This window comes from Phallusia mammillata, chromosome 4, assembly GCF_965637545.1.
Source record: "Phallusia mammillata chromosome 4, kaPhaMamm4.hap1.1, whole genome shotgun sequence".
Taxonomy (NCBI): domain Eukaryota; kingdom Metazoa; phylum Chordata; class Ascidiacea; order Phlebobranchia; family Ascidiidae; genus Phallusia; species Phallusia mammillata.
The window spans coordinates 1,098,574-1,126,248 of record NC_137255.1 but is presented as its reverse complement, the minus strand read 5'-3'; the positions used below and the strand labels follow the sequence as shown (position 1 = coordinate 1,126,248).

The 27,675-nt window shown below is 38.3% G+C and overlaps 2 protein-coding genes across 3 annotated transcripts in view; both read left to right on the top strand.

The window, feature by feature from the left end:
• Window positions 1–21,397, top strand: part of LOC145224766 (uncharacterized) — a 46,921-nt gene extending 25,524 nt beyond the window's left edge. For both annotated transcript variants that reach the window (XM_080091349.1, XM_080091350.1), the window contains 23 exons: window positions 5,050–5,132; window positions 6,088–6,264; window positions 7,430–7,576; window positions 7,798–7,970; window positions 8,156–8,525; window positions 9,049–11,671; window positions 11,881–11,982; window positions 12,234–12,360; window positions 12,641–12,888; window positions 13,133–13,285; window positions 13,741–13,849; window positions 14,132–14,280; window positions 14,526–14,604; window positions 14,744–14,857; window positions 15,177–15,241; window positions 15,692–15,816; window positions 16,216–16,393; window positions 16,728–16,828; window positions 17,365–17,488; window positions 18,782–18,915; window positions 19,535–19,657; window positions 20,089–20,265; window positions 20,599–21,397. In XM_080091349.1, the coding sequence (XP_079947475.1) occupies window positions 5,050–5,132; window positions 6,088–6,264; window positions 7,430–7,576; window positions 7,798–7,970; window positions 8,156–8,525; window positions 9,049–11,671; window positions 11,881–11,982; window positions 12,234–12,360; window positions 12,641–12,888; window positions 13,133–13,285; window positions 13,741–13,849; window positions 14,132–14,280; window positions 14,526–14,604; window positions 14,744–14,857; window positions 15,177–15,241; window positions 15,692–15,816; window positions 16,216–16,393; window positions 16,728–16,828; window positions 17,365–17,488; window positions 18,782–18,915; window positions 19,535–19,657; window positions 20,089–20,265; window positions 20,599–20,871 (5,954 nt within the window). In that variant the 3' untranslated portion in view covers window positions 20,872–21,397. The remainder of the gene's footprint in view (window positions 1–5,049; window positions 5,133–6,087; window positions 6,265–7,429; window positions 7,577–7,797; window positions 7,971–8,155; window positions 8,526–9,048; window positions 11,672–11,880; window positions 11,983–12,233; window positions 12,361–12,640; window positions 12,889–13,132; window positions 13,286–13,740; window positions 13,850–14,131; window positions 14,281–14,525; window positions 14,605–14,743; window positions 14,858–15,176; window positions 15,242–15,691; window positions 15,817–16,215; window positions 16,394–16,727; window positions 16,829–17,364; window positions 17,489–18,781; window positions 18,916–19,534; window positions 19,658–20,088; window positions 20,266–20,598) is intronic.
• A 2,721-nt stretch (window positions 21,398–24,118) lies between these two features.
• On the top strand, window positions 24,119–27,671 carry LOC145224779 (ribonuclease P protein subunit p38-like). The gene is made up of 4 exons (XM_080091357.1): window positions 24,119–24,274; window positions 25,133–25,183; window positions 25,573–25,662; window positions 27,239–27,671. Exons 1-4 carry the CDS (start codon window positions 24,183–24,185, stop codon window positions 27,657–27,659), a joined length of 654 nt encoding a protein of 217 aa, XP_079947483.1. The 5' UTR covers window positions 24,119–24,182; the 3' UTR covers window positions 27,660–27,671.
• The last annotated feature ends 4 nt before the right edge of the window (window positions 27,672–27,675 follow it).

The following is a 27,675-nucleotide window of genomic DNA, read 5'->3' as shown; positions in this document are numbered from 1 at the left end:
AATACAAATACAAAAGCCTGACAAGCACAATAGTAAAACAGCAGGAGTTTAAGTGATTGCTTTGAGTGATTCCGCCTTCGACCGCTCGACAAGCGTTGTAGCGAGCAAACAGCGAGAGGATTAGAGGGACGAGTGGACGCTCTCGCGCCGACCTACAATCAGCTAATAATCGATCAAATCCCGTCGCGCGTTGTACGGCGGTGGTGGGGGGGAGGTCGTGTTTACATTTCGCTTTTTGCGCGTGATTCTTTGTGAAGCAACTGGCATAGGACAGTTGACGAGCATGGGAGACGCAGTGAGTAATGACCTGGAAATTACTGGGACCAGAGCATATTCACCTAATCTCAAACTTCTAGTTTTGTCCCCAATGAGGAAATTCAGACAGGTTTTGCGCAGGTTATGGAGTAGTTTGATTTTTTGATATTGTAACTAAGCTTTTTGGTCGCATTTAGTTGACTATCTGCTGAAATACAGTTGCTGGAAATGTGGTTTGATCAGAACTAACTTACATATTTACATCTAGTGTAGTTTTTTTTTCCCAGCTACCGATGTTGCTATCTCAAGGTATTGGTGTTTATATCAGTTTGTTACAGAGGAAACAGTAGTTTTATCAAACAAGAATTTTGTGACTGAGAAATATCGAACAAGTTTGAAGTCAGCTTAAAATAGTGACAACAGCTTTCAGATATTTCTTTGTTTCTTGCCCAAATGAAATTGATTGATGTTGGATTGATGAAAGTGTGTTGTGACCAGACGTGAGGCAGCCATGTGATCTTTGTACTTTGCGAAATTTCGAGCGGTTAGTTTCGCTGGGAAACTGCTGATGCGGTAAGTTCAACTGGGTGCAGAAGCGGTCGCATGATCAACTGAATAAAGCCGAAAGTTTCAACCTGCTTTTGGATGAAAAGAACAAATGCGCTTTCATTGTGGACTGTGGTCATGTGTGGTTATTTGTGGTTTTTGTAGCTGTGCTTGATTGGCAGCCAGCAGAACAAGTTTGTATGTTTTTGCGCTACACAAAAGTTTCTTTGCAAACAAACATATTATTTTGCAAATTTTCATTAAGAATGGATATTTCGAGATGTTTAAAAAAGATCTGTAACAAAATTCGTGTAGTAAATCTCTGTGTGCAAATTCTCCGATTGAAAACTCCGATTTGAAATCGAACACGTTTCCTGTATCTCGCTTCCAATAACTTGTTCCAAATCTTCGCACGGGGGTCACGAGCACAGATTGTGTCGACATAATCTCTTTTGTGACGTCATGTCGCTGCTTGGTCGGTCGCTTGATTGATTTGGCTTGAGGCTGTAAACCCACAAGCCCGACCAGTTCCTGTGTTCTTCCAATCTGTTTGTGTGTGATGAGCCAAGCGGTCGAACCTTGAAACTGGCAGTTGACAGTTACAGAGATGATAGTGAGAGGTTTACGTTATGTTTGTTTGTGATTTAACCTGCTGTTTTGTGATAAAGTTCTTAATCCTGAAGTGAACGAGTTTAGTAGAATAGCTCATTCATAGGTTTAGTGTTGGTGTATAGCAGTGGTTCTCAAACTTTTTTTGTTGCGACGCCTCTGGAAAGTTTTCTGGACTTACGACGCACCAGCAAAAAAAAGTTAATGAGGAAACTTATTATATAAGTTGTGTTTATTGATACAACAACAAAAAGCCACGAAACAAATATTCTGCGACGCCCTTGGAAAATTGAAACAACGCACAGTGATCTACTGATGTATAGGACCAGGTTTCGAAATTTCTGTAGTTTACTTCGAATACAGCCAAAGTTTCATACACGTTAAACCGAAAATATTGCGCATGGTGGAGTTGATATTTCAACATTCACATTTAATACAAACAATGTCAATTTGTTCTTTCTATTGAGTTCTGTAACGGTTGTTAACGAGTATTTTGGCTTATGAGAGACCAGCACAGCTGAAGGCGCTTCAAAACCTGCCCGGTTCATCTGGTAATTTCAGGTTTTGACGCATAAAGGTGACAATTTTCTCTAAAGGCAGCTCCTTCAGCCGGCACTAGTTCGCATTCCACATCGCACAATGCCTATTATTTCGCCACAATGGCACACTGATATTGTCTCCCGCTATTTTGGAACGATTACGCCCTAGTTTGTTTGGTCACAGAGGGTACTGTGACGCGTCAACGACCAACCCTTTACTCCGTGTTCTTTTATTAGAACGGAAAGCTTGCTTTTAATTCTAAGCAGCGACTGGTAAATAGGAATCATGCGGCTTTGTTTCTTTCAGTCGCCAAGTTATAGATTTTTCGGTCAATATTTTTTGTTGACTGCCTGAAATATGCAGAACCAACAGCAAGTCATTTGAGGTTCAAAGCGTTTAGATATTCTGAAGCCATTTTACAGCTTAAATTGGTATTGCGGATGGACTGGTCAGTTTACATCGTGCAGTGAGGAGATCCGCAAAAGCCTGTTTGCGTCAAACTTTGCAAATAACCACCATCGTTGTTTTGTGTTTAAGGACCACATCCGCTCCAGTCTTAATGACAAGGCGATTCCACTCGTGCGGTTAATACGTAAATCGGCATCGAATCTTTGCCAGCTTTCCCGTAAAGCGCGTCATTCAATTCTGTGCTATAGTTTTTCGTGATATTTGTGGAGCTTGTGTGAATTCGATGTGGTAGTAATATGGGAAGGAATCTTGCCAGAAACAAAAACACTCGTGGTGTAATTTTTCGTGAGAACTTAGGTCCGGTGAACCCGGTTGTTTGTCTTCAACTTAACACTTGTGGAAACTGGCTAATGAACGCGCTTTAGTTTCCAAAGGTGTCGTTAATTTCGGTTCAAACGCAGTTCGAAGAAAGCGTGTAAACAACTTCTCCGCACTTTACCGCAGGAAGTTGGTTAAGTAACCCGCTATACTTGGCTGCAACAACGTACTGCAAAGTTGTCTAGTGAAACAGCTGGTTGCATAACCCGCTTCTTTATGTGCACAAGTCGAGCCAGGACAATTTATTGACCAACACACTGCCTTGTTGCTTTGGGAAGTTTTAAACACAAATCATTCCGACTCTAATCACAGTAAGGAAGCTAGTTTAACTTTTGTACTCAAGTTAAAACGATGTATGGCAGTGTTGTCATTGTCGAAACGTTTTGTTAGGTTTGCACTGACTAATACACTATCTGGTGGATAGTGTGGTGGTTCTGAACACAAAAGACACAAAGCTACACAAACTACATTAAGTTGTGAAAAAGGGTAGCTTAATTTGAGTCGACAGTTTACAAACACAACACTTTGTTAGACCTGATGCAATTACATACAACCTAACCGTGGAGTTCTTGTAGACATATAATGCTGCTGAATTGCAACCAGAGTGAACTGAGTTCGGAAATTCCCCAACCAAGTTGCAAAAGGTTGCTTAGCTTGCATGATCATACATGCAGACATCAATGCCGACCTATGCCTATATAGATCAACTCATTTCCTCCGGCATGAGGCAGGGACATGATCTATAAATGCAATATACACGAGTCTATTTTAACCGGCATGACTAACGAAAGGACGTGCCAATCTTCCGTGCTAAACTGTTCGTAGATTAGCTCAGTACAGAGATAGTCGTGTTTGCCGGTTCAAGCAAGCATCCCAGGCGTTAATTGCAGCCTTGAAACAGGACAAGCTAGAGGTGCAAGGTATTTAAGCAAATAGACCGCGGTTTTGGATAGTAGTGTGATTGTTGCAAGTTATAAGTCGATCCAACCACATCTCAAAGCTGTGGCGCAGTTGAAGACTGTTTCTCAAACCGAATCTTAGCGAGAAATTGCAGCAAAACAAACTGCGAACCTTGACCCCAATGGCATTGTTGCATCATCAGCTATTTATGACGTTCGGCGAGTCAAACGACGCCGTTGGTAACCGCCCTGCATTATGACCTCATACTGTTGGGTAATCATTGATCGCAGTTGTGTTGGTGTGAGCAGAAGTATTTGGTTTTTGCTGATAGATGAAGGGGCTGTGTTCTTATTGAGATACTACTGGGATAGTTTGTGCTCAGCACAGGTTGTGACTAAGTTCGTAAAGGTTGTGTTTTTTAGGAAACCGGCTACAAATAGCTCAAATACTCATACGCTATGAAACTCTTACGTGTTTTGTCGTTGGCGCTTCAGTTTAATTGAATTTCCAACACGCCCATAAAATGGACTGTTGGGCGACGTTTGGAATTCGTGAACACTATATTTAGTAAGGTGCCTTAGGGGAACTAGACAAGACTGGCTTGCAGAGTATATTAGTATGTTACATGTCGTTGCAAAACGTACTGGTGGAAAGAACAGCGAATTTTGAAACGTCTGCAATAAAATTTATGTAACGTTCGCAAATAATTGTAAAAGTTATTAATCCAAGCTCTATCTCGTAATTACGACATCAGATTGCGAGGTTTAAGCGGATCGGTAATTTGAACCGGCCTCCCCCGGGTTGAGCCGCCCATTTCCCCGCGTCGCTCTGCTACTTCACAATGCGAGGCGAGTCTGCAAACAATGAAGAGCGTTTTTGTGGTGTCATAAAGCAAGCTGGCTAGAGGGCCGCGCGTTTACGACATCCGAGAACATTGTGACGCACGAATGAGGGCACGAAGCAAATAACAATGGGCTCTGTTGCGTGTGTGTAGTGATTGCATTTGTCGGTTGGGAGGGTCGCTTGTGGAAAGACTTGAGATTTAAGAAAATGGGTTCAATATAGATTTGAAGTTGATTGAGCAGATTATATGGAGCAGTTTTTGATCATTTGTTGTTTATATTTCAGATTATAAATAGTGCTAATGTTAAAAATTATGTACGGTTTGTAAATATTGTTTGTTCGAAAGGAATCTCCTTTTTGTTTTTCTACCATGAAGAGTCAAAACATGGTAATTTTTAAACAACAAAAATAACTTACATAACTGACTTTAGTAAGGAATGGAGTTTACGTAACTTTACATAAACCTTTTGTCTAAGATTTTATTTGTCTTCTATTTCATATTTGTTTCTATGTTATATATTTTTTTGTCTCATCATTCTTCACAAGCTTAAGTATTTGTGTTTTTTGCAGCAGTGAAAGAAGAAGAAACAACGACACAGGAGATGCATCAAAACTCTCATGCACGCAGTCTCTCAGCGATTGCCACACACCAGGTAATGTACAGAATGCAGCAGGTAGTAAACTGTAATGTACCAATGCCAAAAAGCTGTATTAGAGGGAGATTGGGTCATTATGTCTTTGTAAGCATTCAGTTTTATGTCAATGGGACTAATGCAACTGTTTGTAAACTGAAATGTACCAGTGCCATAAAACTGTGTTGGAAAGAGCTAGGGTGATTAATTCTCACAAAGCATTCAGTTTTATGACAAATTCATACAAGTTAGGCTGATACTTTGTGCTGATGTATACTTTTTTTATTATGAGTACCCATTTTGATCAATAAAACAAGGTTCAATCCTATTCCACTTGGTGCACATTGTAGATAGGTTTTTGAAGTTGTGCTCTGTGAATTTTGACCAGGGTTGTCCAACCGGTTCAACCAAATCAAGAATTCCTAATTAAAACCACGATGTAGGAGGCCAAACTCCTTGCTATAAATAAAAGTGGTGTATTGTCACATTATGTTTTTAGTGCCTTCCAAATAAGGTAGGGCATTACGACAGTTTTTTGGCAACAAACTTGTTTCATTGCTGTGTGCTGAATTATTGATGACAAAAGTCTGTCGTTTAAAGAAAGGTCAATGCGTTTCTGACTAAAATTGGGCTTTGCTACTTTGCCCTGTCTTTGCTGCAAAAACAACTAGCAGGGTTTCTTATATTTTTCTTTCGTTACACGTCGTCTCTGTGTTTATGCAGAATGTGAATTAGGGTCGCATTTTAATGTCACTTAAATTTTACATAGGACAAAACTTACTGCTTCACTTTAACATAATTGAATTTGTAACATAAACTCAATAATTGTTCTGGGAGTATTGACCCTTCAACTGGCAGCACGGTCACCAACGATCACAGTTTATACTTTCCATTCTTAGTTACTCAATGATTGTTAACATAACTTGGTTTTCATGAAATTTTAGCATTTTACTTATTTTACCATGATCCCTTACAGGCCTTGCAGCAACAACAGCAGCAGCAGCAGCAACAGCAACAACAACAGCAGCAGCAGCAACAGCAGCAAGCTCAACAGTCTGGTCAGCCACAACCATTGGCCCAGATCCCCCTTCCACAACATATTGTTGCCAACCCCTATCTACATTATGGCTTGCCTTTGCTGTACGGAAACCCGGTACGTCATTGAAACATAGGAGTAGTAGAAACACTGCAATAACCTTAATACCAACTACTGCATTCTATATATAAGCTGTTGCTGCCAGGCATAATATCAAATTTGTAGAGCTTCTCTGGCAATTGTATTTTTATACCCTCCTACACAGGTCACCTTCATCAGTGTAGTACAGTGCCAGACACTACAATCTATACTGTTTAGACTTGCAAGACACAGGCTTTAAAACTTTACTCAAGCAGTAATGTGTCACAAAACAGAAGAAAATTAAGCTGATACCAATAAAACAACTGAAAAGCCAACATAACATGGGCTGTTGTTTGGTGTAATATTATGTGATTTACCCACTAAATGATTTGTAGTGTTTTCACTCCAGTGAAAATTGAACATCAAGATTTTCTTTACCAAATTGGTCCGCAAAAAAAGAACATACTTTTATAAATAGTGAATTGTTATGAGAAATGAAACAGTCAATTCTTAACAAAATTTCTTCCAAAACCACCTCATTTTGTGGAATAAACAATTCTTTAGGCTCAACATTTAAACAGCATAAAATATTGATGTTGGTTTTGTCTTTAGGCATATCAGTTCACTTCCTGGAAACTGTTCAGAAATTTGCATTCTGATTTTCTCCCTAAATTGTCAATCCCAGCTAACTTGTGATCAATTTTTCATTTCAACTGGTTGCGTTCACTTGGGCTTTCCTACATTCAGATCAATACATCGATTTGGTCTTTTAGTTTTGTTTTTTTCTGTTGGGAGTTATTCTGTTACTAAATTCAGTTGGTATGTTGTCTTGACCAAACTATGTGCCAACATAGGCTTTTCCAAACGTAGATTTAAGCCCAAAATCAATTGTTTCAGTGTGACAAATATTAACTTAATAAGTTGTTAAATACATTCTTTTATCCTTTTGTTTATCGTGCACTGTACTATGTGCCTTTAGTGTTATTTACCTGAAGAAGAAGACCTGTATAGGACGTCGAAACGTCAGTATAAAAATACATTTGCCAGAAGAGCTCTATAAACTTGATATTATGCCTTGCAGCAATAGCTTACACATTATAAGTTAAGTCATTAAAACAGCTGCAAAAATTCATATTGAATTTTTAATTTGTAAACTTTTCTGGCAGTTTTGTCTTTAAACGAGCATTATTTTCATTAACAGGCGATAGCTGGTGCGCTCAACCCAACAGCAATGGCACACTTGCAAGCAGTGGCAGCCAATGGGCTCGTTCCCCCTGCAAACCTTATCTCACCTTTCATCAACAAATCCATACAACAGGATATGTTAGAGAAGGAACTACAGCAGCAGGTAAGTTTGCTCATGCTGAAAAATGTTTTTCAGTGCCTGTTTGATCACGATAGTGCAGCTTTAAGCAAAGACTCATAAAGTGGTACAAATACATTTTGTTTATGAGTTGAAGCACCCAGCCAGCCATCATAACCATCAAGCAACTTTTAAAACATTAAAACACTTGTCATCCTGGCAAAACTTGTTTCTAGCAGATGTAAATAGTATTTGTGTTTATGCAGGTGCTTGCCAACTATGCAATTTGGGGAGCCAATCGTGATGCGCTGGCAGCTTACCAGGGACTTTACAGACCTGATGCTACTGCTGCTCTACCTGGAGCAAGGACTGCATCACCCAAAGTTTCACATCCCGTTATAGTGGAAGCTCCAGCAACAAGCAAAGAACTTCAACAACAGTAAGGAATCTTAACACTTGAATTTCACGCTACTTTGCAGACAATTGATTTAGACTTGTATTTCTTCGTGTTTAGAACTGTAAAAGAATGTGTGCAGTTTCTCCAAAGTGTTTTAAATGCATTGGAAAATTGATTTTCTTCAAATTAATAGCTATTAAAGCTATAAGTTGAAACTTTTGTTATAGGAAACTTGCGAATGAACATTACAAATCAGAGCGCCAGCGAGAACATTTAAACTCCCCCTCTTCTGCGATAAAGAGCAATGTGGGTAAAAAATCCACCCAACCTCCGCCCCCACTGGTGAAAACGATGACCCCACGCAGACCCCAGGAATCCCAGGGAGTTGAACGGGGCAGAGCAGTTCACTACTCACCCAGTCGTAACATGTCCCCGCATCACCCTGCATCCAGGGATCACCCGTCTGTCCTCATGGAGGAGAGAGAGAGGATCCTCCGCATCCAGGAGGAGGAGAAGAGGATCCTCCATGAGGAGCAGAGGAAGTCAATGATGAAGTTGGAGGCAGAGGCAAAGATGAAGGAAGAAAGATGGAAAAATGTAAGTTTGCGTTTTAAAATTAATCCTTCTGTTAGTTAGTCTGTTGACAAAACCATCGCTAAAAAATTGCCAACTACAAACAGTGTAGAGCTAGAAAATCGTTAAAGCGTAACTGATGGTGTTAAACTAGCCCTGTTATTTAGTGGTCATTTAGGAACAAAACCATCCCTAAAAATTGCCGGAAATTTATAGCAAAGAGATAGAAAATGGTTAAACTGTAATTGATAGTGTTAAACCAGCCCTGATCATATCAATCCTAAAAAATAGTGGTCAATGTGTATTTTTAAGTGTAGCAGCTTTAAATGTCAAAGTGCACTTAAATTTATGCTGAGGAACTTCTCCCTGCTCCAGGTTTACTTGAGTTAACTATTAACTGAGTTAGTTGTATTTGTTTAAGGCACCTCCCACAAGAACCCACTCAAATAATTATGGGGTTAAATATTAAACCACTATAGTTCTTGGAAAGAGCGTGCAAAGAATATGTTTACATTTCAACACATCCTCACTTTCTTTTCCGTTGCAGAAATACAAAACCAACCCTGTGGAAAACAAGCAAGTAACGGTGGTAGCGCAAGCGCGGCAACCGGAACAAAGAATTCCGAAAGTAGAAAACCCAGTGGAAAACTCCCATGCACGTCCGTGGTTGGATAAACCAGGTCATCTCACTAATAGTCCCTTCGGCAAGATTGACCCTGCTACGTATGTTGCCAGAGCAGCTCAGTATCTCTTCGATGACGCAAAAGCAAACGGTGCCCTGCAGGAGACTGTGAGGAGCAGCATGCAACCAACAGCATCAACACCAGACCGAAGCAGACCTACTCCACCTACTTCTGTGCCTACTTATGCAGTGGCAAGCAGTTGCAGGACTTGGCAGCCACCGGTTGTCACAGAATCACCTAAAGAAGAAGCTCGAGACAGAAGAACTTCACCAAAGCGTGCCATTAAGAAACCGCCAATGCCTCCACCACAAGCAACTTCTAGTCCAGCTGCTTACCCAACATGGCCTTATGTGAGCTACTCTCACACTGCTGGGGGAGTACCACACCCCCTAGTGGTGGCACAAACTGGAAAATCTTTGCCGAGCACAGTCCCACCCCAGCCTTCAGTTATAAACATCAAATCACTGAAGTACAGTCCGTCAGGGCAGAAGTTGCCATCCCCGAAAACATCAACTGATGATATTCATGCAGGGGGGATTCACCCAGAGAAGGGTATTCCTATGAAGGCTGCAACTTCTTACCCCCAACCTGTGAAGTATATCAGTGAAAGAGATGCAGCGAATCACAAGCCACCTGCTGCAGTAGAGAACCTAGACGAGGTCGGTCCATTAATGCAAGATGGCAGCCATGCAAGGATACTTAGTCCCAATGCATTGAGTCAGTTGTATCGATTCCCCAAACCGAACGAGACAAAGCCTCAGCAACCACTACAACAACACCAACTACAGCAACAACTACAACACCAACTACAGCAACAACAACAACAACAACAACAACAACAACAACAACAACAACAACAGCAGCAACAGCAATCACCGCAGAAGCAAGCAAACTCAGTGATCATCAATGGAGGTCATTACAAGGTCACAGAAGTCCATGGCAACAATGACAGCATCCAGACCTCAGCTTCGAGCAGACCTAGTCATGTTGTGTATCCTAAACACCCCGAAACTATTCCAAGATCTTCCCCTGTCCCAGTTCACCAGGAAATTAAAAACCAGCCGATAATCAAATCTGAGATCCCAGAAGTAGAATCTGACAAAAACAATCGCAAGCGAGTTAATCAAGAAAATGATGTGGCTTCAGTGCAGAAAAAGCCGTGTCCAGATGTTCAACAACTGACTGCAGACGAAAAGCAGATGCAGCAGATGGGATCAGCAAACATTATGCGTCACTTTCTTCCAGGTGGTGGCAAGGACCCACATCTAACAGGCCTTGCACAAGCTGGGTTATTGCATATCGCCCCTTCCAGTATTGTGTGGGGTACATCGGGAACTGATGGGCAGTATCCCGGCGCCCCAAGCAAACATGCCCTTAAAGATGCTTTGCTTGGTTTAAAACGTGAGCCAGTGAGGTCACATCCTCCTCCTGTGCACATGAATGGAGAAAGTATTCATCAGTCTCAAGCTCCAACCATGACTCTTCCACCACATGTGGCACAAAAGCAAGAGAACAAAGTCACTCCGCCAAACTCAGCGAGCCAGGATGACCTTACCCCGATGAACTTAAGTTCCAAACCCCAAGCAGCTGCCCCTATTCCCCCCACTGTGAGTACCCCTGTGATTGTGTCAGCTCCAAACAACCTTGACAAGCCCAGGACCCTTGTGATGGATACAACTAACGCTCCAGAAGTAAAACCCAAAACCCCGACCGGGACAGTCGCTGTCAGTCCAAGCTCGGATGCCTCAAGCATTTCCGACTTCTCATGTGGTTCGGCATCAAGCAAAACTCAACCACCCACCCCAGAAGTTGTCCCACCAACTGCTGTTGCTCCCACCCCAGGCACAAAACCTGCTAACTGCCCCAAATTGAAGAAAGCATGGATGCAGCGAATGTCCGATGAATCGGATGACTCACCGCGCTCTCCAGCAAACAAACCATTAAAACGCAGAAACTCTGGTGATGTTTGCAGTTCTCCATCACCTGACCAAACTCTGACCAATCAGGAGTCGGTAAAAACTCCTTCTGATGAGGCAAAGACTCCGGAAGACCCTCTTGCTCCTCCGCTGATGAAAAAGCCAAAGAAGAAGCACCGGAAGCAGGATAAAGACAAGGACAAAAAGCCTAAGGACCCAAACAAAAAGAAACGCAAGCACAAAGACAAGGAGCCAAAAAAGATGAAGAAGTCTCCGGAACATGGAAGTGATATGTCTCCTCCAATGGCTGCTGAGAAACAGGAAGCAGAAGATGCGAAGTTTGAAGTTGATGATATTAAGGGAAGCAAGGCTGGGAAGATGAAGTGCTCCTTCTCAAACAGCAAAAAGTATCTTCTGGGTCTCCTGAACTCCCTGAAACAATCCAACTCAGAAGAGGAGGTTGCTGATGGAAATGATGCAGAGCAGAGCGGGGAAAACGATGATGGGAAGAAAAATAAGAAGAAAAATCATTCAAAGAAGAAGGAAGTGACAGAAATGCCACTGGGAGAAAGTATGTTGTTGTGTTATGTTACTTCAGTCTTTACAACCATAACTTGTTTTCTGCTCGATCTGGATAAACTCAATGGAGAAACTGTTTGTATTATTGTTAGACACAATAGGAATAATCTTATTTTCCTGTAAAACATGTAAAAACTCTGTGATATTGAAATGGCAATTTAATGGTTGTTTCTCCTGCTTTGAACAATGATTTCTTTGCAGATGGTTTACCGATGTCAATCCTTTATTGCAAGAAGGAACAAGCAAGATTGAAGCGATCGGGAGAACATTTCATGCAAGATGCAGCTTGCCACGAAATATCTGGTACGTAGTTGCACTCAGTTCTGTGTTTTTTTTGTAAAATGCAAATACTTCAGAATGCTTTGAATAGTACCAAGTTAAGTAAAGACAAGTGTCTTATGAGCCTTGCCACTAAAACACAATCAGTCGCAAATAAAATTAAAGGAACGACAAGACAAAAAACTTTATTCAATGGATATAAACAGTACTGAATATAGCATGGTAATGGCTGACAACTTTGCTTCATAATGTTAAGTTTTATTTGTTACTTGCAGCAATTTCTGGCATCACAATCCAAACTTCGACTAACGGTTCGACCACAATCCCCAAGTGCAGGGAATGCAGGAGCATAAAACGAAAGGAAAACACAACAATATTCTGCAGGTTCTACCACTTTAGAAAGTAAGTGTTCTGTGTAAGACCATAAATACCATATAACATGCTTATGACACAGTTTTACTATATCAGTTTGCATTGTTGAAAGCAACCTAAATAAAGACTATCTTGATGGGTTTGCTTGTAACAGTGGCTAGATCTAAAAGTTGCTTAAGATTAATGCTTTTATAGCAAGGAGTTATTGAGACATGCGATCACTGTTTTATAAAATGATCTTTTTTTTTATACAATTGTGCTCTTACAATCACTTTACGTACTGTTGTCATCATCTCATGTTTTTCTGCAGACTTGCATTTGTTAATGGCCAACTTCAAGCAGCTGGTTTCTGTGATCCAGAAGACAGTGAACATCAGGACTTATCTCTGTGGCTTCCGACGTACAACGAGCAACTAAAGCTGACAGCGGGAGCGAAGGGCGGCGTGCAACCATCACTTGACCTTGAAGCTTGCAAGTACATCATGAGTCACATCGGTGGTCAGTTTTGTGAGCTGGTCCATGAAGAGAAAGAAGCACTGGTGAAAGTTCACAGAGAAGGTGTGGTGTTTGGTCAGATTTAGTCTAAAAATTTTAAATTGTAGTAACCCTTATATCAATGTGACCCTTAATTGCAAAAAATAGTAGTCAAAAATCTCCCTAATTTAATAAATTTAACTATTTATTGTTTTAATGGTACAAAATTGCAGGTATTATATTCGTGTCACACTTTTGGATGATTAGTTTTAGGTCATACATATACTTAAAAAGCCATTTTTTCAACTTTAAAAATTTTGATTTGCAGCTGTTGTTTGCTGGAAACGTCCAGTGACAGGAGTGAGGGAAATGTGTGACGCTTGTGAGACAACGTTGTTCAATCTACACTGGGTCTGCCCCAAATGTGGTTTCGGTGTCTGTTGTGATTGTTTCAACACAAGAAGAGCTATGACAAAAGAAGGTAAGGGCAGAAAGTCAAACTTAGTAGATGACTAGACAGGCGGGCAGTTCCTAAAGTTGGCGTACATTTTCCTGGGAAGCTTACCGCATTAAAAATGATTTAAAATGTAGAACTATTTGTGTTAACTGTAAAATAGGTTAAGCAGTTCAAACTTTAAAAGCGTTTTGCGTTTAATAATAATTTTGTAAAATTTTTATAAGTAAAATCTTGAGTTTTCTATATCAATGCCAAAAACTTACCACCTAATTGGATATCCAGTGCTTAGTGTGCAGCAAATTTATTGTTAAATGGATGATGCCTTCAACTTTTTTTGCTGCCAATTTTTTATTACCATCTGATTAATGATAACTTTTAGTTAGTGATAGCTGAAGTTACTGGCACTTGAATTTGCAGTAGATGATTATGTGGTATTTGTTTGTAAAATGCTTGACTGTATTTTCTCTGAACATATGCAGAGCTTGAAGCATATGACAGTGACAAGAACAACTTGTACCGATGGATGAGATGTACGAAGGGAAAGCACCACCTCCCGCTTCATCTGATGCCCACACAAATTATTCCAAGGTAACAATCACACACCTCAATGTAAACTTTTCAATGTTAACTATCAGTGCTATTTAGGTTTTCTGTGTCACAAAATAGTTGAAAGTAGGGATGGGCTAGAACCGCAAATGTTCTGTACCAATTTCATGCTAGTTCTATCCAAGGTCCCTTACGCTACCATCTGTGTATTAATCTGTACAGGCCCCAGAAGTATGCATCAAAAACATCGAACTGACACTCTATGTCTGTGAATTATAACTTTTGCCCAAACAATGAGAGTAATCAACTTAATTTTCCTTCCAGCACCTGTCTGTTCGATTTGTGTGAAATGGCTCATCAAGCTCGTGCCAAGTGGAACATTGGTTCACAATGTCGGTGTAAGAAAACTTCTGCATCGCTTCTCGCATCCAGATCTTCCAATCCTACTCCTCTTCTGAAGAATCATTGTCACAGTGAGTTCGTCTGTATGTTGTGAAATTTAATCTCAGTTAACTGGGTGACTAGTAATAGAGACACAATACAAATTTCGCATGGTTTCAATTTTGACAAAAAAACAGTCAATTTTGTGCTTCTTTCGAAATGTTAGCAGGTCATGAACATGCAATTTTAATGCTCTGGTCATTTTGGGCGACTCAGGCCATCCCTAACAAATGCTGAATGTTTTTCGGTTTTTGATTGACATTTGTTTCATTTTCAGATGAAATGTTGACGCATAATTCAGCTAAACCAGGTCCTGGGAAAAATGATCCGAAAAATCTTCAGCAAAATCGCGACAAGTAAGCACAACTTCCTGATCTGTTACCTAACACTAATAATGTCATAACAAATACACATAAATGTAATGTTTCTCTGGTAGGCATAATGCTTTCATGGAATGACAATTGTCACAAATACTGACTATTAATTTTGTTACAGCCGTTTCAAGAGTTATGACTGCGAAAGTTCGGCCTCCCCGCTTGATTGGTTGGCGAGCATCGCTCTCCGTGAACAACGCAAGTCATCCCCACCTGTAAAACCCAACTCTGCTGTGTAAGTTGACAGTTGGTAGAGAACTATCGCATAAACTCTTCAATTATCTAGTTATCCCATAAACTCCAGTGTTTTTCAACAAACATGTGCTATAATACCAATCTCATTTTAAACTGAACACTCAAAAATATCTGGTTACTTTTGCTTGTAACAAACTTGTGTTTGATTGAAAATAGTTGGCTCTACTGTGTAAGGTGCCAGTTGTTATACAACTTAGCTATCACATTAACTCGAGTGTTTGTCAACAAGCATGTTACAGCATAAAGTTTTGAAAAAATTCCAGTTACTTTTGCTGGTAACAAACTTGTGTTTGATTTAGTGAGGAAAAACCAGCATCCACTGAAAGACTCGAAGTTGAACAACAAGTAGCAATCAAAATGCCAGGTTGGTGTCCATAATATGACTGTTCATAATACCTAGTAATTACAGGATTCAGTTTCTTTGAGTATGGATTTGTTAATTTCTGTGAACTAAATTATATTAGCTAGATATTTATACTGTTGGACCTGAAATTGTGAAATCTTTGCTGATTCCAGCATATACGTAGTTTAATGCAGTGGTTCCCAACGTTTTTGATGAATTCCTCCCTTAACAATTAAAAACATTTCCATTCTTCCCTCATAGACTACAGTAGATGCATACAAAGATCATTTAAAAATGAGTCTTTTATCAACTTCATAGGTTATATTCCCAGAGCTTAAATGTATGTTTACAAACCACATGTAAAAATTACAATCAATTCTTCCCTGTTGGGAACCACTGGTTCAACAGATAACCCATAAGGTTTCTAGCAAACATTACTGCTGAATTAATATGTTGCCATTTCTTGTTTAGTTCCGCCGAAGATTCCCTCACATCTGTCGAGATCGTGGTTCTGCAATGGGGAACTCCCCAAATTAACCGACCCTTCACCTCGTGTTGATATCGATAATTTCCAGATGCACTGGTTCTGTGGAATGGTGAGTGCTTGTTGTGAATTGCTGTTACACAATTTAGGAAATAGTGAGGGGTGAAGTGCTGTATTGTGGTTTTCATGGGTTTAAAGTTTAAAAGAGAGAAAATAAAAAATTGCACAAGAAATAAAATAGAATAATCCTAAAGCCCCCAAAGTATACAAATTTAAAGTTGAAAACAGTTGTACATAAATAAAAATATCCTAATACGCAAAATATATAAAAATTTAAAGTTAAAAACAGTTGCAGCAGAAATGAAATATCCTAATAAATTACATTTTAATCACAATAACCCAAAAGTAGCCTGGTCTCTTTATTAACATGATGGTTTAAAAAAGTTTGTTGTCTGCCTGTATTGCGTTTTACCAATGCATGATTGTTTGAGTCACGTTTGTTTCTACGCAGCCTGTTGTTTCCTCTGGCGCCACCAAGTATTTGAATCGTGATTTGTGGAAACCGGACACAATTTGTGCCGAACATGGTGATGAACCGACACGTAACGCTCTCATCAACTGCAGGAAAGGGTCGGTCATCACAAATGCTTACATAAAAGATTTCTGGAATGGATTTGAATCCATTAAAGGTGAAAAATGTTTACTTGTGTAAACTGAAACATTTGGGTGAAAATTAACATCTAAATAAAGTTAAAATCTAAATTGTCAAGACTAGTGATTCATCACAAACATACCAGAGAAAAAACAACAACTTGAAACTGATCTGTGCATTTTTGGGCCATAAAACAATGGTTTTAACAAAGGCATTGTTACAAAATAAATGATGCTAAAGTAGAAGTAGTAATTACCTGCCCGTTCTTAAAATTGGCCTGCATTTGTCATTTACAAAAGAATGAAAATCTTTATTTGTAAACTCAATGATAATTGACTCACTTTGTGACAATCTGAATTGATAACTTGCAGATCGTTTGGTGGATGAAGAAAGTGGAGAGAAAATGATTTTAAAGTTGAAGGATTGGCCGACCACCGAAGATTTCATCGACACGATGCCAGCTATGTTTGATGTGAGTAAAATTTTGGAATGCAACTTTTAAAAAAGTATTCAATGTCCACATGTGTGCAGATGTTAAATTAAAATGCTCCACCATCATAAAGATAAGATTTTTATGCTTGTGCAACTTTTTATTATCGATACAATGTCATGTTTACCAACAAACAGCAACATGCATTCTTTATCTGTTTCTCGTTTGCAAACTAAAGCACTATGTGCCTAATAAACACCCTATCAGAAAGCAGGTTTAATGCTTGTACAGTTTACTATCGAGTGATGTTTGCCAAAAAAACAGTGACAGGCAGTGGTGGGATTCAGCAGGTTCGAACCCGTTCTATAGAACCGTCTTACAAAATTTTATGAGATCAGCGAACCGGTCAGAATTACTGGTTACTGTCAATGGAGTTGTTGTAACAGATCCCGCTGAAAATATGACTTTTGTGATAGAACCAGCTGACAACAAATTTTGAGTCCCACCACTGGTGATAATACATTCTTTCCATTTTTTTATGTAAACTGATCCTCATTCTGCATCTTCTTCTTCCACAGGATCTGATGAGTGCTCTTCCTCTTTCCCCTTACACTGCACGAGATGGAAAGTTCAACATCGCCGCTCATCTTCCTGACTTCTTTGTTCGTCCGGATCTCGGCCCGAAGATGTACATCGCATATGGTAAGCAACACTGTAATGTGCAGTAACAAGTAACAAGTAACAAGGAAATACAGACTAAGAAATTCATAATTAGAACAATACTTTATAATCACTGACTCCATGGAAGTCGTGCTCTAAAGCAGGGGTTCCCGACCTTTTTACGATCTCGTACCACTTGGACGCTCTGTTACTGCCACGCATACCACATTGCACAGAACAACTAATCTGTTCGAATCATATTGAATGGAGAAGAATAATATTGTCCTACTAAAACAACACTAAAGCACCACAACTAAATTTAATGAGATTTTTGTTACATGCATTTTCGCTGCTTGAGATAATTAACGCCTATTGTCGAACAGCATTGAACGTTTTTTTGAAGCAAATGTGCTTCTTGTTGACAATTGACATGACGTGTAGTTTGTAGATCGTAATGATACGAAACAACAGGAGTAGTTACGTAACATAAGAATAAGCTTAGGGAAATAATTTTGGTAAACAAAACCAGATAAACAAAATATGAAGTTGTAAATCCATTTTTTTGTGAAAAAAACAGAATCTACTCGCGTACCACCTGAAAAACCTTCGCGTACCACTAGTGGCACGCGTACCACAGGTTGGGAACCCCTGATCTAAAGTCTTATCCACACAATTATGATTGTCATGTGTGTCTCGCTTATGTAAGCAAATTATGATGTGCAGTAACAAGGAAATACAGACTAAGAAATTCATAATTAGAACAATGCTGTATGATCACTGGCTTCATGTAGGTCTTGCTCATGAGTCTTTTTTATGAAGACAATACATAATGACACTTAACATTGTTACTAACTGATTGGTATGTTTCATAAATTGACATCTGATGTGTGCCATGTTTTAATGCCAAAACTGCCAAAAAATGTTTGTTTAATATATTGAAAGGTATTCTAATCACTGATTTGGTGCCGTACAATACAGTCCTGTTTCAAAATCTGATTTTTTTGGTTGATTTTAAACAAAGTATATTTACACTTTTAGTTTATTGCGCCTACAAGTTGATTGTCCCACAAATATAATTCGCATGTGTCTCTTACTTATGCTTCATGCACAATCTGCCAACAATTTTTTTACAATTCTTTGAAGGGCTCGGTACAGTACAATACAGGCCTGTACAGGAAAATTTGTGTGTGTGGATTTAATACAGAGTACATTAACACTATTTTTGTTATATGAGTTGATTGTCCGACAAATATAATTTGCATGTGTTACGCTTATGTTTTGAGCACCTACTGTTTCACGTTGATTTGTGTTTAACTGGATGCTTGTCTTGGTCAGGTTGGGTCACCGAGGAGGATTGGAGCCAGGGAACGACGAACCTTCATCTTGATATTTCCGATGCTTGCAATCTTATGGTGTATGTTGGAGTTCCTAAAGATGAACCAGAAGGAGCAGTAGAAACTTTGCTCAAGGTGCGTTGAGAGCGAAACACACAAAATCACAACATAAGCACAATGGGGATATAACTTTGTTAGAATATTACATAGGTTGTGGCAACAGTGTTTAAAACTAAAATGCTAAATTTATTGACTATTTGGGGCTTTAGTGAAAGATTGTAACATGGAAAGGCTCTGAACAACATGAATAAGGCTAAAAGTGGTCGAAAGCCGTGGTGGAATTGAAATTTGTTGCCAGTCCGTTCTATGACAAAAGTCTCAGTTTGTTACAAAAAGTCAATTGACAGTAACCAGTAATGCTAACCGGTTCGCTGATTTCATAAAATTTCGTTAGACGGTTCTATACAACCGGTGCGAACTGGCTGAATACCACCACCGGTCGATAGATCACGTCCAAAGTAAAGTTGCATGTAGTTGAGACTGAGAACTCTTGATCATAATTGTGTTAACTTGGAATTAACAACATAAATAATGGTAAAAGTGGCTGAAAAAATAACCAGGTCAGGTCCTAGGTTAGTTATATGTGTTTGGCACTGAATATTCTGTACAATTGCAAATTTAAAAACCACAATTTGAACATAATTTTGCTGACCCAGAATGAGTTTTTCTGACACAATCTCTTGTTATTTTGCAGATAATCAAGGAGGGAGATGTGGATGATTCCCAGATCGAGCGAGTGAAGCATCACAAACCTGGAGCGCTGTGGCATATTTTCAAAGCTTCAGACACTGATAAAATCAGGAGTCTCATTTTAAAGGTAAAACTGCATAACATACTTTTCTATGGTGTAGAAATACTGCTGTGTATATTATGATGCAAGCTGTAAGAAAAACTACAGCAATTGATTATGATTACATCCATAAATAGGAAAAAAAACAATGAAAGAACACAATACTGTAATTAAATCAATCCTGTTATGTTTGTCGGTTTTAAATGTTTGGAAAATCCAGTTAGTTTAGTCTGTTAGTTTTCTATACATGATCTATAGAAATATTCATGTATTTTTACAATTTTCACAGATTGGCTTTGCATTAAAACAGAATCATTTTCAAAAGCAACTCTTTTTGTGTGCTCTGTGTAAGTAAATAAAGTCAGTTGTAAGAATAAATTCTGTGCCATTGCCACCAGTGGATATTACAAAGTAGCCTACTACCACCATCTCATGTAACAACCCTAATTTTGCTGCAGGTAAAAGCTGAGAATGGTGTGATTGTATCGGACGACCATGACCCCATTCATGACCAGCAAGTTTACCTTGACAAGAAACTCCGCAAGCGATTATTAGACGAGTACCGGGTCGAATCATTCCCGATTGTTCAATGTGAAGGAGACAGCGTGTTTATCCCTGCTGGTGCACCTCACCAGGTAATAAGTCTGCCTCAATATGATGTTTTTCATGCCATTTCCTTTGTGGAAATTGATCATTTGATTTTTGTGGTAATTGATGCTAATGACACACATAATTTGCCTCGATTGGGAAAGCATTGTCTTAGAAATTGAGTTGGAGTTTGGAAAATTTAGGCACCGTGGTTTCTAAAAGCTGTTTTTATGCGAACGAACGATGTCTTACTTTCAAATACTGGCTTGCTCAAACTCTTCAGAACCGTGCTTTGTGTTCTGAAACAGCCAATGATTTTATCACACTTACATGTTTAAAACTTTATGCAGCTTTTTGACATCTTTGCTTTTTGCTTCCAGGTTTTCAACCTCCACAGCTGCATCAAAGTAGCAGAGGACTTTGTTTCTCCGGAGCATGTCGACAAATGTTACAAACTCATGGAGGAGTTTCGACATCTTTCATCCGCTCACTCAAATCACGAGGACAAGCTGCAACTGAAGAACATCATCTATCATGCCATGAAAGAGGTTGTCTCCTCTCTAAGCTGGCACTCAGCCAGCGGAGGAGGAGTGGGAGGAGCAGAGTGGGAGAAGAGCAAGTTATCCTCCTCATCCACTCCTCCTCAGGGATGAAGATCTCCTCCACCACATTCAAGTGATCCCAACTTCAGATCTGCATCACCCGGAGCAGACCTTTCAATCGCCGTGATGAGGAAATATTCCGTCGGAGCCAAACATTCGAACACTGGATGGCGCTGGTGCCTTTAAACCCAAGGTTGCCCAAGGGGGAATTCCCGAAATGAAATAGAACTATCAACTGTGCTCAGGACTCGACCCAACTCCCCCCCGCACCCCCCTGGCAACTCACTCCCCCCTAATACAACTCTAGTGTTGTGTGATACATCATTCCAGCTCAATTTCCCATCAACTGTGCGAGCCGCATCCGTTCATTTTTACCTCTTTGCGTTTTTTTTGTCTTTTTTTGTTCCCTTGCGTTATTTTCCTTCTGCAGCTGACCGTGACGGTGTGTGACAGACCGTGGCGCTGTGCGATAGACCGTGGCGCTGTACATACCCCCCAATTTCGCGCGCGCCCTCCCTTTTTCCCAAACACCGACGATTTTACGAGTACAACAAAAAATTATAAGCTTTTACGCCGAGTTTTTTTGTGTGTGAACTGAGACACTGAGACAGAAAGATCAATTGTGCCTGAAAAAAAAAGACAGCACGCAATAGCGTTGTGTCACAAAAACTACAAAGTAAATACAAAAAATAATACGCCTGCACTGATGATGACAGCAGTGATTGTTGAACTGGTGTATTCTGTATACATAAGCTCTCTGGCAGCTATGTTTTTGATTAAAATGCAAAAAGTCGTGTGCAAAGATGTAAGCAGTTCATTAGAGCCAAGGGGAGTATTTCACTTGGAACAAATTGAGACGCATTGCAGAAAAACAATCACCAAGCCGTAAACATCTATCTAACGTTAGAACTTTGTAAATAAGTTATCGCTGCCAGTCATAATGCATAAACGAATATTGCTCTTCCAGCAATTTTTGTGATAAGAAATCGACGTTTCGACGTCCCATACAATACGCCTTCATCAGGATAATGGCGTACTTTGCAAGACACATTTCTAATAATGCGACCATTGCACCAAAACACACACAAAAATATCCTGATGAACTCAATGAAACATAAAAAGTGGAGGTCAACACCGGTGTATCAATCTGAATACTTTACGTCTGAAGCCGAACTAAGCCGGTCTGCAGGAAAATAACTAGCTTAATGGTTCTGCAACTGCCTGTTATTCCTGCATGCAAAAAGCAACGAGCATAATAAACACGACTTGCGATTTCAAGTACTCTAGTGTAGATAATAATCTTATTCAAAGATGGCAACCAGTTTTTCTGGAACTAGAGGGCACATCCAGAGAAAATGTGTACCTAACAGGCAAACCATCGTAACTATTTAACATGCATTAATTTGCCCATTTTGTCAACTTCTGAACTACTTTTTCACAAACGAGTGTGGAATTAAACGCTACAACTAAATACAGAAAGCCAAAGAACTTGTAATGCTTTGCTTCCATAAAATTGTAGTTAATAGAAATCAGACAAAAAAGTATTTTTTCTTCTCGCGTATTTTCGAACCGTTGTGAATTATTTTATCGTCGATTTATTTCTTCTCACGTTCAGTTCAGAGCGTTTTTCAAGAAAATCGTTTTTTGGCACAAAACGACTTTCAATCCGTTTTTACTGACTTTAGGCCTCTAGATATAATCCGAAAGTCAGTAGAATTGTTTGGTATTTCTGTCTTTTACTTCATGATACATTTCATGTTGTTCCGCATTAAAGAAATTTAACTTTAAGTTGGCCATGATCCAAACCAAAAAAAACTTTTTTTAATGTTGCGTAATTTGTATTCTATTTTGCAAACTTCATAAGTTTTGTTGTGTTACTTTAAAACATAAATTGTGTTATAATTATTTAAAGTTAAAACACATCAAAATGTGTTAAAATTGTAAATAAATGGCTTTTAAAATTGTTGTCTTGCAACATTGAAAAAGAATCTATTACTGACCGTATAAACGAAAAACAGTTTTAAAAACTTAACAATATTGAGTTTTTAAGCTTGTGGACAAAATATATCAAGTTATTACATTTGCAACACAAACGTTCTGTGGTAAATTATAAGTTGACAGAACCTCATGTTAAAGTAGCAATAAAACTTATGTTTAAAATTCAAGAATTCAATTTATAATGTACAGTTACGTCCACTTAGAAATCTGTTTTTACACATTGTTGAAAAATGATGATTTCACTTTACTGGAGTGTAAAAAACTCCTATTTAAAACTACTGTATAAAACTGAATAAACATTTTAAGATATATTCTTTAGATCCTTGTTCTGGCTACTATAGTGTTGTTTAAACAATAATTTCATTTAAAATTTTATTTGTATAATTTTTATGAATCAGATATGTAAAAACTCTTCTTTATTAAGCAATATTCATGGACATTAATTGCCTACAAACTTCTGATGGTTGCCATGTAAAGTTATCCAACTATTTACATTTTTACAGATAGCTTCGGGCCGAATGCCAGTCAAGTTTATGTTGTTATTTAAAATACTTGTTTGGTCACAAAGGGAAATGTATAAAAAGTTTTGAGATGATAAATGTGGCCTGGCTTAGTCACATGAAAAAATATTCATATATTTAGCAAATGGCTGGTCTTGACTGTCTTTCATGGTTTGGGTGATGTTTAACTAAAAAGTTATTGATATAACTTAATGTCCTCCATATTGTGTATTGTATTGTTTTAAACTGCACCATATAGCTCTGCTTAAATTTCCATTGTATTACCATTGCAGTTTTTGAATGATTTAAAGCTATGTGCACATATGCCACTTGTATTTTTCTAATCAATAACTCTGGTATAAATATATCATTTCTGGCAGTAATATTTATTTTCACAAGCGTTTCTCCTAACTATCGGCCAATTACTCTTGTTCTCTTGATGCTAATTTTAAATTTGTCCGACTGTTATTGGTAGTTTAAGTCCAACAATGTTTGCTAACAACCCTTTTGTCAGCTATATTAGCATAACCTACTATTTAATTATTGCATAAAACACACTTTAAAATCTCCTGTCTGCTTAAGGTGTGTAAAAAAATAGCAGAACTTAATAGTGTATTAGTTCAAAAATGAAACAACAGGATTTTATGGTTAGTTGCTCCAGCGAAGTGCTTTTGTAATCTTTTCTTTTGCACTTAGGCATTACAGAAATAAGTGAAAATGGCATTTAGACTAATAAAGTTGGTCCAAGTCCTTGTAATAGTTTTTTAATTGTTGTTGTACAATTTAACACAACATGTGTTTACATCTTTACGTTGCATTGCAGGGGTATTGTATGAGTTAAACATAGAGTAAAATGGTTTCGATATGTCCAAGAGCGGCACAGTAGGAGCAATCAAGCAACGTGAGCACAAAGTTGTGTTGAAAAGCTCTTTGCTTCATCCCTATCTTATCTCCTGGTAAGTTTAAAACTTGATGCGGATTTCTAAAACCTAACAAAACTAATAGTAAGGAAACTCCAAGTGAAAATGATAAAGTTTTACAGCAATTTTTTTGGGCCAGCACATTTATACAAGTAAGTTGTTTTTCACTTCGACTACAAACTAGCTGATTGCTCCAATTGGCTGTAACTCATTATGTGTAACATTTTCTATTGAATTCCATAAACAAATTTAAAATTAACTTTCTTACAGTAGGTGTGGTGTTGTAAAATGTTTACTCTTATCAAGTCTGCTGTAAAAAAGTCCATGTCTGTGTGTCTTAAGTACATAATCATGGCATTTGAATGACATGAATTATAAAAATACATCCATAGTTATGCAGTGTAATAAAAGTTGTAAAGCAAACATTGTCATGCAGTTTAAATACATATTTTTAGTTTAAAAAGATTTGTATTCTACACCATCCGTTCTTGGCAAATACAAACATATATATATATACTGAATTTAGACAATCCTCAGCACAGCCGCTCCACTTTATTTTCAACATAGAATATAGATTTACAAATATCTGCCATGTTGCTGATTCTAAAAAAACGGAGAAATGTTTTGCAGTCAAGTTTCCAGTACAATCAACTTGGTCAATTTGAAACAATTAACAACTTACCTTTTAAACTTTGTCATTTGTAGACATCGATTTTCTCAAAGTGCATGACCTACCCAAACCAAGTATTGCATAATGTAATTACTACAACACTGCTCCCTGAAGCTGCTTGCATTTTCTCCTTACTTTAATGCACACATTGTTCAGCCAAAGACCTTCTGATAGCGATCATTTCACATTTTGCTTTCCTTAAACTCTTTTATAATTTCTCTCAGGCCCCAACTCCACAAGGGAACTGCTCCTTACATTCTATCTGAGACCAACAAGTATGTTTATGTATTGTGTTATTAAACTTACTTTAATTTTGGGAGTTTGATTTTTGGTTATTTTACAATAAAATTGTGGTAAAGATATTAGATCATTTATTAAGCTTGTTTTATAGATTTTTGTTAATTTTAAGTGTTGGTAAACTGTTCTATATAATCAAGTAAACAAAATGATTGTTTGCCAATTACATAAACCGATATGAAATTACACAAAATTCTTTTTTCAGTAGTGTATACTGTTATGATAACCAAAAGAATTAGTCAATACATACTGCAGTCTCATTGCCACAATCTCATAAATTGTGTTTTTTAATTATTGATAATATTTTTTTTGTTTTAGGAGAAATATATTTTAACCCTTTTTTAATAACATTCTGTACGATTTACAGATTTTTTACGTCAATCTGTAACGAGAAAACTCTTTTAGAAAGTGGCGCTATTGATAAACCAGTGATCACTCAACTGAAAGATATATTGGGGTGAGTTTATACCAAGAAATATGCCACCTATAGTTACAACATAAAAACTATTACAGCATAAACTGCTAAACCTAAAAAAAGTGTCCAGGTTTCTGTTCTCATTAGGGATAGACCGATATTCGACATATTAACGATTATTGGTATCAGCCTTTTTGTCACTTTTTGGCTGATAAATGACAACTATGTTTATTTTGCTTGATGCAACTGGGTCTCGCCTTAAAGCATTGTCTAGTCACTAATCGGCATCAAGGCAAATCAAGGTTGAAAGCTGTGATGCTCTGACATGGCTTTTGTTAGTTGTAGTGTTACACAGATGATATCGTTCATTTTTTTAGCTATGATAGCAAAGCATGGCCTTCGAACTACTAGTTTTTGATACTCTATCCTATAATCACAGAATGCTGGCCTGGTAAACAACTTAAAGTTTTGGACGTTAAAAAATATAAATGGTATACTGCAAATAAAATATCAGTTGTCGGCCTACTTAAGTACCAATAAAATATATCAGTAAAAAACATATCAGTCTCTCTATGGTCCCCATGCAGTTGATTTTGCTGTGAACTTTTTTTAAAGCAAATTACAGAAAGAGACGTGATGATATAAATAGATTCTGTGACATGAAGTAACACTTTCTTTTCTGATGTGTTTCATCCAATGTTTACATAGCTGGGGAAATGAATCACGTTGTTATGATATTTTGCTGTCCAGGGGTGAATAAGGTTTGCTGTTTGTTGCATCGTGCAAAAACCCCAACATGCATTATTCCTGCAACTTCAGATGATTGCTGCATTGTCAGCTGTGTAATACCCAAACTTGCCTTTTGAGATGTTATAAAGCAGGGGTGGGCAACCTGTGGCCGCGGGCCCTTCATTAAAGCTGGTGCGGCCCGCAGAGACGCTTGGATTTTAAAAGTACTGGCAAGCGAGTCCAATTAGTACATGTTTTTGAGCTGATTAATGCGCCTGATGCTAGTTTTCTGCGATCTGACAAAATGTGGCTAGAATCAAATACGAATTATACTTGCAGTTAAGCATATTTGGTAAGAAACAAAGCAAAATCACTTTGTGTGATGAACATGTGCGGCCCTCGATCCAATTTTGACATTTATAATTGGCCCTACAGTAACAAAGGTTGCCCACCCCTGTTATAGAGGTTTGATACCAATACAATATGATTATAATTTACTGTAACACTTAATTTATGTCGATATACCAGACACTTTTATTCATTTTAACACAAATATCCTAGTATTTACACAAACAATTTGCCACTGGAGTCACATAAAAGATGGATAAAAAGTGTGAAATAAGGGTTTCCTAAAAATGATAATTAAAAAGGAGCGCAGCAGAAATGTGAAGTTCTAGCATGGTGTGAACCATCTGTTTGTGTGAAATTTGCTCTTGTAGCAATTTTAAATCCCACACAGTTGTTCATGTACAGTAGACTCAACTCTCAAATTTATGTTTATTGCTTCTAAATAATAGGAAATATCAAGGCATTCAATCCTCACGTCTATAAGGAATTTTCCACTGAACAAACATTTTTAAGCCAGCAAACCTATTTTGTTTTGTTTCAGAAAGCAAGTAGTGTTTGGAATTCGTGAAGTTACCAAGGGTTTGGAACGAAACGAGCTTTCCCTGGTACTTTGTTGTCGTTCGATCAAACCGTTGAATGCTATCAACCATATTCTGTTGCTCTCATCCACCCACAATATCAAAGCAGGCTGCGTTCCTGATTTAAGCAACCATCTCTGCAAGTTGCTCGACCTTAAAAGAGCCTCGACTGTTGGATTTGTTAGAAATCCCAGTAACAGTTTACTTCAGGAACTGATAGAAAACATTTGTGGTCGATTAGAACCTATCACTTTGCCTTGGGACCTAAAATGTATCAATAAATCGGGTACAGTAAAAACGAACAAGCGTCAAAACACTGAAGACTCGCAATTGTTTGTTCCAACGAAGATTTGTGTAAACAGAAGCAGCTCCACGAAAAACTAAACCACTAAAACAGAAT